Source organism: Benincasa hispida, chromosome 4 (assembly GCF_009727055.1).
Source record: "Benincasa hispida cultivar B227 chromosome 4, ASM972705v1, whole genome shotgun sequence".
NCBI lineage: Eukaryota > Viridiplantae > Streptophyta > Magnoliopsida > Cucurbitales > Cucurbitaceae > Benincasa > Benincasa hispida.
This window is the reverse complement of record NC_052352.1, coordinates 67317722-67334627: the sequence shown is the minus strand read 5'-3', so window position 1 is coordinate 67334627 and position 16906 is coordinate 67317722. Positions and strand designations below refer to the sequence as shown.

The 16906-nt window shown below is 35.3% G+C and overlaps 1 protein-coding gene across 5 annotated transcripts; it reads left to right on the top strand.

The window, feature by feature from the left end:
* Positions 1-20: 20 nt before the first annotated feature.
* LOC120075230 (chloroplastic group IIA intron splicing facilitator CRS1, chloroplastic) lies at positions 21-6195 on the top strand. Of its 5 annotated transcripts, XR_005481237.1 has the most exons (9): positions 22-821; positions 1901-2426; positions 3026-3156; positions 4067-4417; positions 4515-4671; positions 4985-5277; positions 5399-5458; positions 5697-5781; positions 5882-6195. XR_005481237.1 is itself a non-coding variant. In XM_039028439.1 (8 exons), exons 1-8 carry the CDS (start codon positions 81-83, stop codon positions 5918-5920), a joined length of 2298 nt encoding a protein of 765 aa, XP_038884367.1. In that variant the 5' UTR covers positions 21-80; the 3' UTR covers positions 5921-6195. The 5 variants fall into 5 exon arrangements, 3 of the variants coding, with proteins under 3 accessions (XP_038884367.1, XP_038884368.1, XP_038884366.1); XR_005481236.1 differs by having other exon boundaries at positions 21-821; positions 5399-5781; XM_039028439.1 differs by lacking the exon at positions 5697-5781 and having other exon boundaries at positions 21-821.
* Positions 6196-16906: the final 10711 nt, after the last annotated feature.

Genomic DNA, 16906 nt, shown 5'->3' with positions numbered 1-16906 from the left:
TATAAAACAGTCTATTAACTGATTTCTCACTCTGATTCTGTTATGGAAAAACGCCATTGAAAAACCACAAGGAAGAAACTATGCTTCCCACAACCTCCTTCTCCCCAAGGATTCTCATTCCTCCATCCTTTCGATCAGATTCCACTCTCTTACACTTCTCCATCCATAAGCCTATTTCCGCCACTTCTACACCATCACAATCATCTGTTCTATCGGAGCCGCCTTCCACCTCCAATGCCGCCGTTAACCTCCGTACAGCGCCATGGATGAAGGGTCCTCTCTACCTTCAACCCCAACAAGAAGAAGGCGTGGATCTCGCAAAACCCGAAAGAAGAAATGGCTCTGATGGTAATGGGGGCGAAAAGTGTTCTAGGGCTTTGGCTGATGGAAGAATTGATAAAACTGGGAAATACGCAATGCGACGAATTGCTAAGAGCATCGGAAAGCTTCAGAAGAATGGGGATTCGGGAGAAACTCGGATGAAATTGGAGGAGGTTGAATTTGGGGGTTTTTATTTGGAGGGTTTTGAGGAGTCTGGAACTCGCCGGAGAATGCCATGGGAGAAGGATAATGGGATTGTTTTGCGGAGGACTAAGAAGAAAACAGTGACTTCGGCGGAGTTGAATCTTGATAAAATGTTGCTTGAGAGGTTGAGGAGTGCGGCTTCAAAAATGGAGAAATGGGTGAAAGTCAATAAAGTTGGAGTTACTGAAGATGTTGTGAATAAGATACAATTCATATGGGAGAGAAATGAGCTTGCTATGCTGAAATTTGATGTGCCCTTGAGCCGCAATATGGATAGAGCACGAGAAATTGTTGAGGTAAGGTTGGTTTTGGTTACTTTTCTTCCAGTATTTTGTTATTTCAATTTTGAGAACTCCCCAAACCAGGAAATTACCTCAAATCACGTTTGAGAACTCTCCTTAAATAAGGTGAACCTCCACAACTAAGAATAACCCCAATGAACAAATTGATAATAACCCCAAGAAAGCTAAAACAAATTTGGCTTGTAAGATTGATCAAAGGAGAACTTGTTCCCCACTTCAAGATTTCAAACTCTTTACGATTTAATTGATCAAACTAGATTGAAAGTCCTAAAACATGCATTCTGAACACAAGAATACAAGGAAAGCATAAAGCTCGCGAGATTAAACTCTAAGAAAATTTTCATTCAAATTTAAAGTCTTTTTCTAAAATGTGGAGATTACAATCCCATTTAAACTAATTGAAAAAACACTATGAAAGGACATAACCTTTCATCTAATTGACAAGGTTCAACAACTTTTTTTTAATTTCATACATGAACCTTCAATAAATGTAAAAATATTGAAATAAATTGATACATCTAGTATTAAATATGTGGATGAATCTGAATTTTTAGATTCGTTATGACTCTTGGAGCTTCAAAGGTTGCATCTCTATCATTTATTGGAAACTTAGCTTGGAAGCAACCATTTAATCCTTCTCGAAATCTCTTAGCTCTAGCTCATTGGTCATTGTGGCATTATGATTGCCTCATGATTGGATTGACTTGGAATGTTCTCCCAATGATTTTTAGCACGAGCTTCAATTGAACTAGATTGAGCTTGTTGGGCTTCATTTTCTTCTTCTAAAACCTCATTGTCTCCTTCACTTGTCGTCTACTTATCATTTGAAGTCCCTTGTATTTAGTAATTCTTATTGGGAGTAGGAATGCTTTTGCAATATAACAGCGAGAAATTTTTCCTTAAAGAAGACACAAGTAAATTGATATGCTCTAGTGTTGCTAACTTTATGTGGAAAATTATTGCTTTATGTTGCCATCCATTTTTTAACTGTCAGATATGATAATCATACATATTATGCTTAGGATGTCTGTTTATGGTTATGGTTTTTCTTTCTTACTTTTCCTCTTGTCCAGATGAAAACTGGAGGTATGGTTGTCTGGAGTAAGAAGAACGGTCTTGTTGTTTACCGGGGTTGCAATTATCCACTGGGTTTGAAACATAGTACAGAAATGCAAGTAGATAGCTCTTACTGTTCCAAAACACAGGTGATGCAGCAGAATCCGGTAAAGCTGGAAACGGACAGTGATTTTTCAGGCAAACATTATGAAAATGATTTAAATCAAAGTATAAACGACAATGATGGTGAATGGGAAGAAACTTCTACTTCTTTCTTGATGCATCAAGGAAATTTCCAACCATTGAGTGGATCACTCTATGAGAGGGAAACTGACCGACTATTAGATGACTTGGGCCCTCGCTTTATTGATTGGTGGATGCACAAACCTCTGCCGGTTGATGCTGACATGCTTCCAGAGGTGGTTCCTGGATATATGCCTCCATTTAGGCGCTGTCCACCCTTTACTAAACCGAATCTTACAGATGCTGAACTACTACATCTGAGGAAGCTAGCACATTCCTTACCTACTCATTTTGTCCTTGGTATAAACTTTGTTGTTTTTCTTCATTCAATCAAATTTTTCTTGAGCTCTTCAGTTGCAATGTTAGGCAAGATAGGACGAAGGTAAAAATCAAGGTAGAAGGTTTTGAATAGCTGGTTTTTCTGCTTAAAATTTATGGGAAGACACGGCAAAACTTAAGCAATTTAAGTGAAGGTCGCAAGCAACACAATGAAATGTTCACCTTAACCTGTTTGTTTCTTATTTTTTTCTTTAACTACTTGGTCTAGTACAACGACTTCTAATCTAACAGTGTAGAAATGTCTTGGCATAATTTTAAAAGAATGGTTAATGATCATATGAACCGAGTCAAATCTGATATTTCTTCTCTATTCTCCCACATAAACTAATCTTTAAGGTGAATGGTTTAAACTTTACCCCCAATCGACATGCATTTTCATTTGTGGATAAATAATATTTTGCACTCTGCTTATGATGTTGTGTGTGCATGTTCATAGCTACATACAGACCCTGCTATATTATGGCTCAATTGAATATTATCCACTTGGTTCATTGTATATTTACTCTCCTTCTGAAAGTAACTGTATGCTCACTAATTTGTTATTTTCCAAATATTTGAAGGGAGAAACAGAAAACTTCAAGGGTTAGCTGCTGCCATCTTAAAATTGTGGGAGAAAAGTCTGATAGCTAAGATTGCTTTGAAGTGGGGGGTTCCAAATACAAACAATGAGCAGATGGCATGTGAACTTAAGGCAAGTTTTCTAGAAATGTATAAGTTGTGAGACTTTGAATGTGAAATAATTGAAAATTTTCTAGTATATATGAAAGACATCTGTAAGGCCCCCAATTATAAATACTTATAAACGTAGGGGTAGGAAAGGTAATAGTGGGGAAAGGAAGACTGAGATGAAATGTAATTTTTGTTAGTTAGAGGTGAGGACCAGCTGAAGGAGGGGTTTAAGAAGGGGTTATGCCCGTAGGTGTAGGCAGGGTATCTCCTGGTAGTGAGCGAGTGCTTGGTGGAGAGGATTTTCCAGCCCTCTTGAATGTACTGGAGGTTAGGGTATCTTTTGCTATTGTTTGCTTTCTGTTTATAGAACTTATGATCACCTTCATCTTGTAATTTTCCCTTGAAGTTCATAAATAATACATACCAGAGCATTGCTCTGTTCTTGGGAAAATTGTTGGGGATTTCTTTGCAGGTGTGGATTCCTAACAACATCGTCCCTAAATGAACGTCAACTTGAATAAAGCATCAAAATCATTGTCTGAATCTTGTATCTATGAAATCTTTTCAAATTGCTTGAAAGTTGCTTGTAAGAATTTATAGTTAATCTCTCTTTAGATAGTAATAGAATTTTCATGAAAGAGAAAAAATTGAAAGCAGGGAACAAAAAGGAGGTAACTCCTCCCAATAAACAAGAGAGCTAAGCAAAACGCTCTAATCTCTAAGGACTAACTGGATTTCTTGCTTAATTCAGTTTATGGTAGAGCACATATCTATCTTATGTGTGGATGTTTGGACTTAAATTTTGTACGGACTGGAGACATCTGGTTGTTGTCCTAAACTATGCTTATGGTGTTTTGTGTCCCCTGCTATGGTTTAGTGTGTTATGCAGCATGGGGTGATGTTATTGCATTAAATAACTATTACTGGTTCAGAGTCTCACAGGAGGAACATTGCTGCTGCGCAACAAATTTCTTATTATCCTTTACCGTGGCAAGGACTTCCTACCTGTTGGAGTTGCCAATTCAATAATTCAAAGAGAAATGGAGCTCCAAAGATGGCAACTTCACGAGGAAAATTCACGGCTAAAAGCCAGTGAACTTTTCTGTTTTGACACTGGAAACATGGAAGAGAGAGCCAAGGCTGGAACTCTATCAGATTTTAAGGATATCACAGTGGAGTATCAAGATTTGTCAACTGGAAGCACAGAATCAAAACTTCAAGCAGATGCTGAAAAGGGAAAAATAATTAGGGAGTTAAGGATGCAAGAGCGAAGACTTAGCAATGTAGGGTTGACTTTTATGCGCTAATATCTGAATTGACCCTTTTTGTTAAGCTGTTATCACGACCTGCCGATGTTTTTCTCTTATTGGGATTTTGCAGCTGAACTTTAAGGTAGAGAAGTCAATAAAGGAGTTGACAAAGTTGAATGCATCTTGGAGGCATGTTGAGCCAGATGCAGATCAGGAATTTATTACAAATGAGGAGAGAATATGTTTTAGAAAGATGGGATTGAAGATGGATAGCTGCTTAACACTCGGTATCTAGTTCAAATTTGATTCCATCCGTTAAGTTGGACTTTTGTTAGGTTCTAATGCCTAGTACCCGAGCACCTTTAGAATCTTATTGAAAACATATAAAGTTGCTTCAATTTACTTCGATGAAAACATAAGATGCCCTATTGTTTTGCTCTCATGTAATTATCATCAAGCATAACTTCGATTAACCTTAGGAAATGAAAAAACTAAATAGAAGGGTTAAATTGTGGCAAACTATGCAATGAAAGGTAAATAGTACAGCATTATTTTTTTCCCCATGTTTATTCTTTAGTTTCGGTTTTTTGGTGACTTTAGGTAGGCGTGGTATCTTTGATGGTGTTATTGAAGGCTTGCATCAACACTGGAAACACAGAGAGGTAGTAAAGGTGGTTACCATGCAGAGAGCTTTTAATCAGGTTATTTATACCGCAAAATCGCTTGAAGCAGAAAGTGGTGGGATTTTAGTATCCGTGGACAAACTAAAAGAAGGCTATGCAATAATTATTTTCCGTGGAAAGAACTATAAACGACCTCTACATTCAGTGCCCAAGAATCTCTTGACTAAAAGAAAAGCATTAAGTAGGTCCTTGGAGATGCAGAGAATTGGAGTAAGTGAAGCCTTGTTGTTTTAAACTTCTGTTCCTTGTTCTGTTAATAACTTAATATAAATGACCCAGTTTGTGTAAATATGGCTGTTAGATTCTGCTGACTTTCCTATTTTCATTGCAGTCACTGAAGTTCTTTGCTAATCAGAGACAGCAAAGAATTTCTGAATTACAACTCAAACTGGTGAGCAATGAGTCCTCTTTATATTGGAAATGTCTCAAAGAGAGGTGTCATCTATAAATTCTCTAACTCAATTGACGCTTCTATAAACTGTGTTATCTGATATTTTTCTCTGTTATTAAACTGCTTTTTTCTTCTGCCTCGGGAAGTAGTTAATACACTGTTAGTGAACCACGTAAATCTCTTTTATCAATCTTTATTGTTTACTCTTTCTTGCTTATTTGTCTATTTCACAACACAGAAGAACGTCCATGATAGTGAGGAGTAAATTAATGTTGATAAAAGCACACTTCTTCACTTCTACATTTGAAATGTGGGCGAATTGGGTATGCTAAAGTGATTCAAAAAACTGGTTGTCTCCCCAAGCTACTTTTTCTTTTCTTTTCTTTTTAACTACATTTATTTGTTTTTTTATCGGTACGTTAGGCCTATGAAGAACAACACATCAGAGCTCCATGTGAATAAAGTTCGTTAGGCAGAGGCCCCATACTCAATAATGGATGCTTAAAAACTGTGAAGACAACAAAGAAGCTAAGACGGAGGGGAAGGAATTCTTTACAAGTTGTGGAGCATAAGTGGATTTGTCTACTTCGTTTCTGGAATGGATACTGTAAGTGAAAAATATAAAGAGAAATTCTTGTCTTCCATTTATTGACACGAAATCATAATAGTGCTAAACTTTGTATAACGATCAACAATGTCATTCTTTTATATATATATATAGAACTTATGTACATAAATCAGTGACCTCTAAATCGAATAAAAATGTTTCAACTGTTTGTTGGTTCTTTTCTTTCTTACTTTGAATCCACATTCGTCTGCAAGACATTGAAAGCATATACTTCCTAGTTATGGAAAGATTTCCCCCCTCCCGACTATTTTTTCCTTTTTGGGGGTTATTTTCTAGTTCATTGATTTGATTTACCCTTCTATTTCTGAGTTTCAGAGTGCCTGGATTTCTTATGTGATTTTACAAACGGTAAATGTATTACTATTAGGGGTGTGCACAGGGGCACCAAAACTGATCCGACCGACCAAAATTGACCGGCTGATATATTAGTTTATTATTATTATTATTATTATTTTTTAATAAAAAATACATCTAAAAGCAAGTCTGCTATCACCAATCAAAGTCCAAATCTACTACCTTAATATTGATTTATTATTTTTTTTAGTTGTCTAATTTTCAATCCTACTACATGATTGATTTAAATTTTTCATAGAAAAATGATTGATTTAAATTTTAAAAAAGTTGTAAATTATGTTAACTTAACAATAAAATTTCATCAATTCATCTTTTAGAAATTAAGATCCTATGCTGAACAAGAACAAGATTGAAGCATGAAGATGAAGGGTTTCATTAGTTCTCAAGATATATGAGAGATAGTAAAGAAAGGACACACTATGACTAAACGTGTCTTTCTCAAACATGAAGGGACGATATGAGTGAGACACTCATTTTAAGCTCTGACACTAATTTATTGTAAAGAAACTTTAGGAGACTGGATGGTCAACTTCAAACATAGAATAGAATCTAACAACCCGAAACGATTAAGTATTATTACTCGACTTCAATTTTGGAATTCATGATGCCATTTGATGCCATTTTATTTGGAGATTTGTACAAAATAATCCAAAAAGCATAAAGGATATGGAAAAATTATAATATAATATAATAATAATAAAATAATAAAATATAACTAAATTTATAAATAACTAAAATTATATTTTTTTTGAAATAGTAACAATAGAAATAGAAAATAGGAATTTAAGAAAATAGGAAAAATATGAAAATTTCTTTTTATTCTCACCAATGTGCATAATATTAAGATCCACCAAATGCCACTATTTATAGACAAAGTGACAAGTAAGATCTAGACTTACATGGACACCAAACATGAATTATTACACGGGAACAACATAAAAAATGACACATGGCTTTTAGGACACTAAACATTGGACATCTATTTTTATGATATTTATAATACTCTCCCTTAGATGCCTATATATATATATGAAATATACATCGTTAAAATCTTACTAGGAAAAACCCAATGGAAAAAAAAAACCCTAGTGAAGGAAAAAGAGTATATATTTCATATAATACATACTTTTAAAAGAATACAATATATTTACTCCTTCTCATGAAAACATCACTTAAGATCTCTGAGTCCTCGCATTCCAATGTACACTAATTTTTTAAAAGTTGCGGTTGGTAATGTATTTATAAATAAATTTGCCAAGTTATCCTTCGAAAAATTTGTTATATAATGATGTCGCTATTTTCTTTAAGACCATGAGTGTAGAAGAGCTTCGGTGAAATATGTTTTGTTCTATCTTCTTTAATATATCCTCCTTTGATTTAGGCTATGCAAGCTGTGTTGTCTTCGTATAATATTGTTAGAAGATTTTTATTAGAAGACAAGCCACACATTTCACGAATGTGTTGAGCCGTTGACCTTAGTCATACATCGACTAACCTCGTGAATTGCAAGAATTTCAACATGATTTGAGGAAGTGACCGTTATGGTCTGTTTCACCGATCGCCATGATATAGCAGTTCCTCCATATGTGAATAGATAACCTGTTTAAGATTTAACTTTTTGTGGATCAGATAAATATCCAAAATCTGCATAACCAACTAAATCAAAATTTGATTTATTTGAATAACCCATATCGATTGTTCCTCGGAGATAATAGAGTATATGCTTAATTCCGCTTCAATGTCTTTTTGTAGGAGAAGAACTATATCTAGCTAATAAATTTACTGAAAATGCAATATTTGGTCTTATATTATTAACAAAATACATAAGTACACCAAATGCACTAAGATATGGTACTTTAGGTCCAATAAGTTCTTTACTATCTTCTCGAGGTCGAAATATATTTTTCTTTATATCCAATGAACGGACTTCCATTGGAATATTTAATGTATGTGTTTTGTCCATATAAAATATTTTCAAAATTTTTCCTATATAAGTTGATTGATGAATAAATATTCCATTTGCTAAATGCTCAATTTGTAAATCAAGGCAAAATTTTGTTTTTCTGAGATTTTTCATCTCAAATTCTTTCTTAAGATATTCTATTGCCTTTGAAAGCTCTTCAGAAGTTCCAATTATATTCAAATCATCAACATATACAATTATAATAATAAATCTTGATTGTGATTTTTTAATAAAAACACATGGACATATTGAATTATTTTGATATCCTTCTTTCAATAATTATCCACTCATGTGATTGTACCACATCCGTCCTGATTAGATTTCAATCCATATAGTGATCTCTGTAACTTTATTGAATATCATTCTTGAGAATTTGATGTATATGTTTCAGGTACCTTAAATCCTTCCAGGATTTTCATATAAATAATCATTATCGAGAGATCCATATAAATATGTTGTGACTATATCCATAAGACGCATTCCAGACTTTCATACATAGTCAAGTCAATTAAATATCTTAGTATAATTGCATCCACCACTGGAGAATATGTCTCCTCATAATCAATACCAAGTTTTTGTGAAAAATCTTGTGCAACTAGTCTTGCTTTGTATCTTGTGACTTCATTATTTTTCATTTCTTTTTCTCTCAAATACCCATTTGTATCCTACAGGTTTGACACTTTTTGGTGTTTGGACTACTGGTCCAAAAACCAGCCATTTTAAAGTAAGTTTAGTTCTACCTTGATTGCTTCTTTCACTGAAGCCAATATTTTCTATGTTGACATTTTTCAACAGATTTTAGTTCAGGATCCTCATTTTCAAATATAATATCAAGAGCAACATTATACACAAAAATGTTGTCAATAAATACATTAGTTCGATTTCATCTTTTTCTTGTCATGACATGGTTTATTGACATCTCATTTTCATCTTTAGGCATTTCACCTTCCTCACTAGTCATGTTGAGGATTTCTTCATGGGTGCTTACATCCTCAACCAAATATTTTTTCACTTTTAATTATTTTTCGTTTTCGAGGATTTTTATCTTTGGAACCCACTAGTCTACCACGCTTATAGGATGTTCCACACTCATTATTGACAACTTGTTGTGTTGAGATATCAATTTCTTATGGAATATTTGCAGCTGATATATGTGACTTAGTTGCTTTCTTTGCATCTATAAATGCATCTGGTAATTGATTTGCTATATTTTGCAAATGAATTATTTTCTGAACTTCAAGTTCACATTGATTTGTACAGAGATCTAAATGAGACAATAACGATGCATTTCTTGTAATTTATTTTTTTAATATCTTAATTCCTCCCCCTAATATTGGAAAATTTGTCTCATTAAATTGACAATTAGCAAATCGTGCAGCAAATACATCACCCGTCAGAGATTTAAGATAGTTAATAGTTGATGGGGAATCATATCCAATATTTATTCCTAACCTCCTTTGAGTACCCATCTTAGTGCATTGTGGTAGAGCAATTGGAACATATACTGCACACCTAAAAATTCTCAGATAGAAAATATTTGGCTCATGATCATAAGCTAATTGTAATGACGAGTATTTATGATATGCTATTGGCCTAATGTGTACAAGTGATGCATGCCCCCGCATAGATGAAGGGAGTTTAGCTCTCATAAGTAATGGTCTTTCAATTAACTGAAAACGTTTTATAAATGATTATGCTAAACCATTTTGTGTATGAACATGAACTACAAGATGTTCGATACTTATCCCAATTGACATACAATAATTATCAAAAACTTGCGATGTAAATTCACCAGTATTATCAAGACGAATGGTCTTAATTGTATAATCAGAAAATTGTGCTCTTAACTTAATTATTTGAGCAAGTAATCTTGCAAATGCAAGATTTTGACTTGATTGTAAACACACGTGTGACCATCTACTGGATACATCTATTAATACCATAAAATATCTAAATGGTCTACTTAATAGGTTAATAGGTCCACATATATTACCATGAATTCGTTCTAAAAATGCAGGTGATACAGTCCCCACTTTAGCTAGTGATGGTCTAATTATTAATTTTCCTTGAGAGCAAGCATCACATGATATTTCATTAGATTGAAGAATCTTTTGGTCCTTCAATGAGTGTCCATTTGAATTCTCAATAATTCTCCTCATCATTATAAATCCTAGATGACCCAATTGGTCATGCCAAATTGTAAATATGTCTGGATTCATGAACTTCAGGTTCATTGTTACATATGTTTTAATTACTTGTATATAAGTATAATATGATCCAGAAGATAAAGCATACAATTTTTCTAATATACATTTTTCATTTGAGACAATAGAGACAATATATAGATATTCCATATTATTCTTACTATCAATATCAATATGATAACCATTGCAACGTATATCTTTACAACTTAGAAGATTTCTCTTTGATTGACTAGAGAACAATGCATTGTCAATTGTAAATTTTGTTCCTCTGGGGAAAATAATATTTGCTTTTCCAAAACCTTTAATCAACTTTGCAAAACCTGATATTGTATTTACTTTTGCTTTTAGCATTGCCAATTTAGAAAAGTATTTTTTATTTGTAAGTATTGTATGTGTAGTTGCACCATTTGTCAAACATATGAAAATGATCCATGCTTCTTCATTAAAAGAAAATAATTACAATAAGAAAAACAACACTTCAAATATATAAAAGTTACTAAAAAAACATGAAAATAGATAAAAGAAAACAACAACATTAAGTCTAGATATTCTCAAAATAAAAAAATAAAAAAAAACACTTGATGTTCCATCTGTTGGGGTTGATGTCCTAAAGTCTCGTGTCCTGTAGTTTATAAACAGTTTGTATAAATGTTTGTGTTGTATAATATATGATATTTACTTCACATCTTGTATTTTGCTCAGCTTGTTTTATTTGTTTTACCACAAACCAATAAACATAAAATCCCTAGTTATCTGTATGTGACTCAAGCATGTATGTGGTGACATACAAGTAGATCATGTCTTGAGTGATAACCAAAATGGTCTGTAGGATATGGATATAAGAGGGAAACCTTATCCTGGTAATGCTACGGATGCAGCCCGCTTTGTGGAATGGTCACAAGTATTGTGATTTATCACAGATGGTCTGATCCTAATCATTCATGTTGGGGACATGCGAGCGGGGGCGTCCTATACAAAGAGTTTGTATAAGACCTAACCACGAAATGTTAACGTCTCGTTATATAACACCGTTCATGATAGAGATTTCATTTCACTAGGATGACCATAGGTAACATGACCTCAATCTTGAGTGAGTTGGGAACTCCTGCCATTGAGGGTGATCCTTTGATTTGTATGGGTGCGAGTGGCCAGGTCGCCGTTTCAAACCTACCATTTTGGGGATTCGTCTGATTTGGGAGCTGGGAACTCAGCTACACAAGATGGAATTCACTCCTTCCCCGAAGACAGGGGTAAGTAGATAGATAGCTCATTAAGGGCTGATTCCGGGGCTTGAATGATGTGGCGCCACACACACTTCTCTTGGCCCGAGAGGTGTTCACATATAGTTGGACTATGTTGTATTGTTCATTAGAGGAATCAGTGGTACTTGAGTGAGATGTAACTATAGAGACAAAATGGTAATTTGAGCCAACTGTACTTACGAGCATCTGTGAAGGGTCATCGTACTCATGATTGGTTATATTCGATGGACACAGGAATATATTTGTGGATAGAACAGTTTAGCTGTTGGTCTTTAGTGGAATGCCTGACAGTTAACGGATGGTGGATCTTGTGGCTAAAGAGTTTAGTCAGCTATTCACGGACCGTTGGAGCTTCGAGCCACATTCCATTAAGTCCCATGAGTAGCTTGGATAAAGTCGAGAACCAGTGTTTGGGTTAATTTGAAATGTTCAAATTACAAGAGGAAGTTTGATTATATATGATATAATTGGACTGATTAATTATATATGATATAATTGGCTAAATGTATGAGATACATTATTTTAGAGAAAATTAGATATAAATATAATTTATATCAAGTAAAGGAGAAAATACTATAGTAGATATGTGATATCAAACTATAGAATAAAAATGTAATATGATTATATTAATTAATTAATTAATTGATTAATTATATGATAATTAAGCCAAAAATCACGTTTGGACGTGGGTTAGTGGGCCAGCGTTGGTTATTGTAATCGATGAAATAAAAATAAAATTGTTTCATTTTGAATCGAGAATTCAATTGCTCGTCCGCAAAAAGATAGAAGATCGCGTTGGTGAATCGTAAACTATCGCTTAAGCATTTTGAGAACCTTACGATAGTCACTCTCCACCTAAACGATCATCCACTTCGCGCCTAAACGATCGCACACTAGTTCCTACATGATCGCATAACTTCTCTAAACGATCATAGTGTGTGCCGAGTTTGCTAAATGATCGCATACTATTTCTTAAACGATCGTTCAGTAAAACCTACATGATCGTATAGAGTCTCTTAAACGATAAGCATCATGTTATGTGATAGCGCCTTTTTCCCCCTCACTTGCTTATCACCTACTCGATCCGTGCTTCCTCCTTCCTCTGCTAAATTCACCAAAGATCATGTTTTGGGTTCTCACTCTGAGAATACCTAGGGCTCTTTTCTGGTGGTGTCGTCCCTGTGGCGTTCATGTTTGTGCGGTTGTTCGTGTTGCTGTAGTCGACGCTGCTGCTGGGCGTTGGGTGATCAGGTAGAGGGTTCAGTTGCGTTGAGTTCCGAAGATTGAAGATTGTCTTCAACTGGTATGATACTCTCTCCCTTGTTATATCTTGTTCATAGCATACCGTTAATTAAGATATGTTTACATAACTGTGTGTTTGAATGTACATTGTTGTATTTCGGTCATTGTGAGATCGGAGCGATCCGAACGTGCTCATGGAACTCTCCAGTAAGAGATCCTTCACCATCAACTACGCCAATCTTCTCTTTAGAAGATTCAAAGAAGTCCGCCACATCCAAATTTGTCATATGGGATGGGTCTGTTGGGGTTGATGTCCTAAACTCTCGTTGGGTCATGTAGTTTGTAAACACTGTATTGAACAAATGCTTGTGATGTAATAATATATGATATTTTCTTCACTGTTGTCTATGAAACATGGGATGTTTTAATTACTTTACCACAAACCAATAAACTAAGATCCCTAGTTGTCGTTGTAACTTAAGCATGTATGTGTGGGGACATATAGGTGGATCATGCCTTAAGTGATAACCAAAATGGTTTGTGGTATATGAATACAGGAGGGAAATCTTATCCTGGTGACACTACGGATGCGACCCGCTTTGTAGAAGAGTTACAAGTGTAGTGACTTGCTACAGATGTTTTGATCCTAATCATTCATGTGGAGACATGCGAGCGGGGGCGTCCTATACAAAGGAGTTTGTATAAGACCGAACCATGAAGTGTTATAGTCTTGTTATATAATGTCATTCATGATAGAGACTTCACTTCACTAGGATGACCATAGGTAACATGACCTCAATCCCGAGTGAGTTGGGAACTCCTGCCTTTGAGGGTGGTCCTTTGATTTGCATGGGTACGAGTGGCCAGATTGCCGACTCAAACCTACCACTTTGGGGATTCGTCTGATTTGGGAGCTAGGAATTCAACTACACAAGATGGAACTCACTCTTGCTTTTGCTCCCTTAAGGGCTGATTCCGAGACTTGAACGATTTGGCGCCATACACCTTCTCATAGCCCGAGAGGTGCCCACACATAGTAGGACTATGTTGTATTGTTCATTAGAGGGATGGTGGTACTTAAGGAATTAGATGTAACTACAGGGGCAAAACGGTAAATTGGCCCAGCTGTACTTACGAGCATCTGTGAAGGGTTATCATACTGTTGACTGGTTATATCCGATGGACACAGAAATATATTTGTAATAAGAAGAGTGCAGCTGTCGGTCTTTATATTGGGATTGATGTCCTAATTCTCCCGAAGTCTCGTTGTTTTGTAAAGATACACATTGTTTGATGAATAAAATAAATGTTATTTAATTCTGGCATTTACTCATATCCCATAAACAAAGCTCATTGGTTATCTTATGTGAACTTAAGCATATATATGTGATATACAAGAGAATCATGCCTTAAGTGATAATCTAAATAGGTCTGTAGTATAAGGATTAAGGTGAGATACCTGATCCTGGTGACACTACAGATATGGCCCGCTTTGTAGAGGTTTACATGTGTTGTAAACTACTATAGATGGTAGATCCTGACCATCCATGTGGAGATGTGCGAGTGAGGGTGTCCTATACAAAAAGTTTGTATAAGACCTGGACCACGAGATGACTAGACTTTGTATATAACACCATTGATACTAGAGACTTACATCTCACCTAAACGACCATAGGTGACACGACCTCAATCCTAAGTGTTTTGGGAACTTCTGCATTTGAGGGAAAAGAGAGAGAGTTTAGATGTGTTAAGGATAGACACGACGTCAATCCTAAGTGTTTTGGGAACTTTGCATGAGGGCGGTTCTTTGATTAGTATGGGTGAGAATGGCTAGATTGCCAACGCAACAACCTACCTTTTAGGACTTGTCTAATCTAGAAGCTGAGAACTCAATTCACAAAATGGAATTCACTCCTTTCCCAAAGCAGGGATAAGTAGAGAGATTGCCTCTTAAGGGTTGATTCCGGGGCTTGAACATAATGGCACAACTTTCTTTGGAAGAGGAAGACTGACGCTAATATATCATAGTACGGAAGGAGCTGATACATGACTATGTTCATTAGAGGGATCAGTGGTACTTAAGGAGACAAATAACTATAGGGGCATAACGGTTATTGGCCTAATTATACTTACTAGCGACTGGAAGGGTTGTCGCACTTTTGATTGTTAAGATGGACCAATAATATATATGTGGAAGAAGAGTTCAGCTGTCGGTCTTTAGTGGAGTGCTTGGCAGTTAGATGGTGAATCCCGTGACTAAAGAGTTTAGTCAGTTATTCACGTACCGTTGGAGCTTCAAGCTATAGGTCATAAGGTCGCCTTGGTAGCTCAATGATTCAGTTGAGGATCAGTTCTTGGTCTTGATTTGAAATGTTCAAATTGACAAGAGGTATTTTGATTATATATGATATAATTGGTATGATGTATGAGATACATCTAGTGGAGGATTGATGTAAATGAGATTTACATTAAGTACCATGAAATAAAAAAAAGAACTATAGTTTATATGTTTCATGAGATGAAATATTAAAACTATAGGTTAAAATATAATATGATAAGTTGGTTATCAATTATATTTATAATAATATTAATGATTGGATAATTAAATCTTTTTCTCTAAATAACCAATTGAGTGGGAGGTTAGGTGGTTCATGGTAACCGTGAGTTAAAAGAAATTTTTTTTTCCTAATTTTAGTAAGTTTTTACAAAAGTTTTTAAAAAACGTTGAAAAATGTTTTTGAGATTTCTCACGCAAAAAGAAAACTCACGGGCGTTTGTCAAGTAAATACGATTACTAAGCGACAAGTGTTTTAGTAAACGATCGTGGTAGTTGTTTGTAGGTGACAGATACTAGAGACTAAAACGATGAGCTAAACGACGCTTGAGAGCTTGGCTAGAGAAAATTGCTTAGTTTTAGCTAAACGATTGGGCATCGGACCTATGCGTATAGGTTGTCTTCTCCCCATTTGCCCAATCGTGTACACGATTGTTGATTCCTCCTTCGTTGCCTCATACCAAGTTCGAACAGAGTCCACCCTCTTGGATTCTCACACTGAGAAATACCAAGGTAACCTTCTTGGTGGTGCCATACTCAATTCGACACACGTCGAGGTTCTGTGGAGGCCGTTCGTGTTGCTGGAGGAGTTCGTGACCGAGGCGATCGCTGAGGATGAGCACGAAGTATTCATGCAGTGTTCGGTCATGTTGTTCGGTGTTTGAGGTTGTTGTGTTCGAGCATTCGTTGAGCAAGGGAGCGGGGAGACGAGTCTACAAATTTTTGTAGCTTTCGCCTTGTTCATTTGTAGTTATCATGCTATAATTTCATATTATTCGATTTCATAACTATTTGTTTTGTGTACGATTGTAATTTGTAATGTTCATTCATAATTGTAATTTGGAATGATCTATTTTTCACTGCTCATGGAATCTCGATTCGATTCGATTTCTTCACTTTAGTAGAGTGCTTGTAGTTAACAGATGGTGATCTCGTGCGTAAGAGAGGTTTATCAGCTATTCACTAGTACGTTGAAGCTTCAAGCCACAGGTCCAATAAGGTCCCCTTGGTAGCTCAATGGATTCAAGTTGAGATAAGTTTTTGGGTCAGTTTGAAGTGTTCAAATTGACAAGAGGGAGTTTGATTATATATGATATATTTAAACTGGTCAATTATATATGATATAGTTGACATAATGTATGAGATACATTAATTGGAGGAAAAGGATATAAATATGATTTATTCTAGTGGAGGAGAAAAGGATTATGGTTTATATGTTGCATATGATATGATATTAAAAT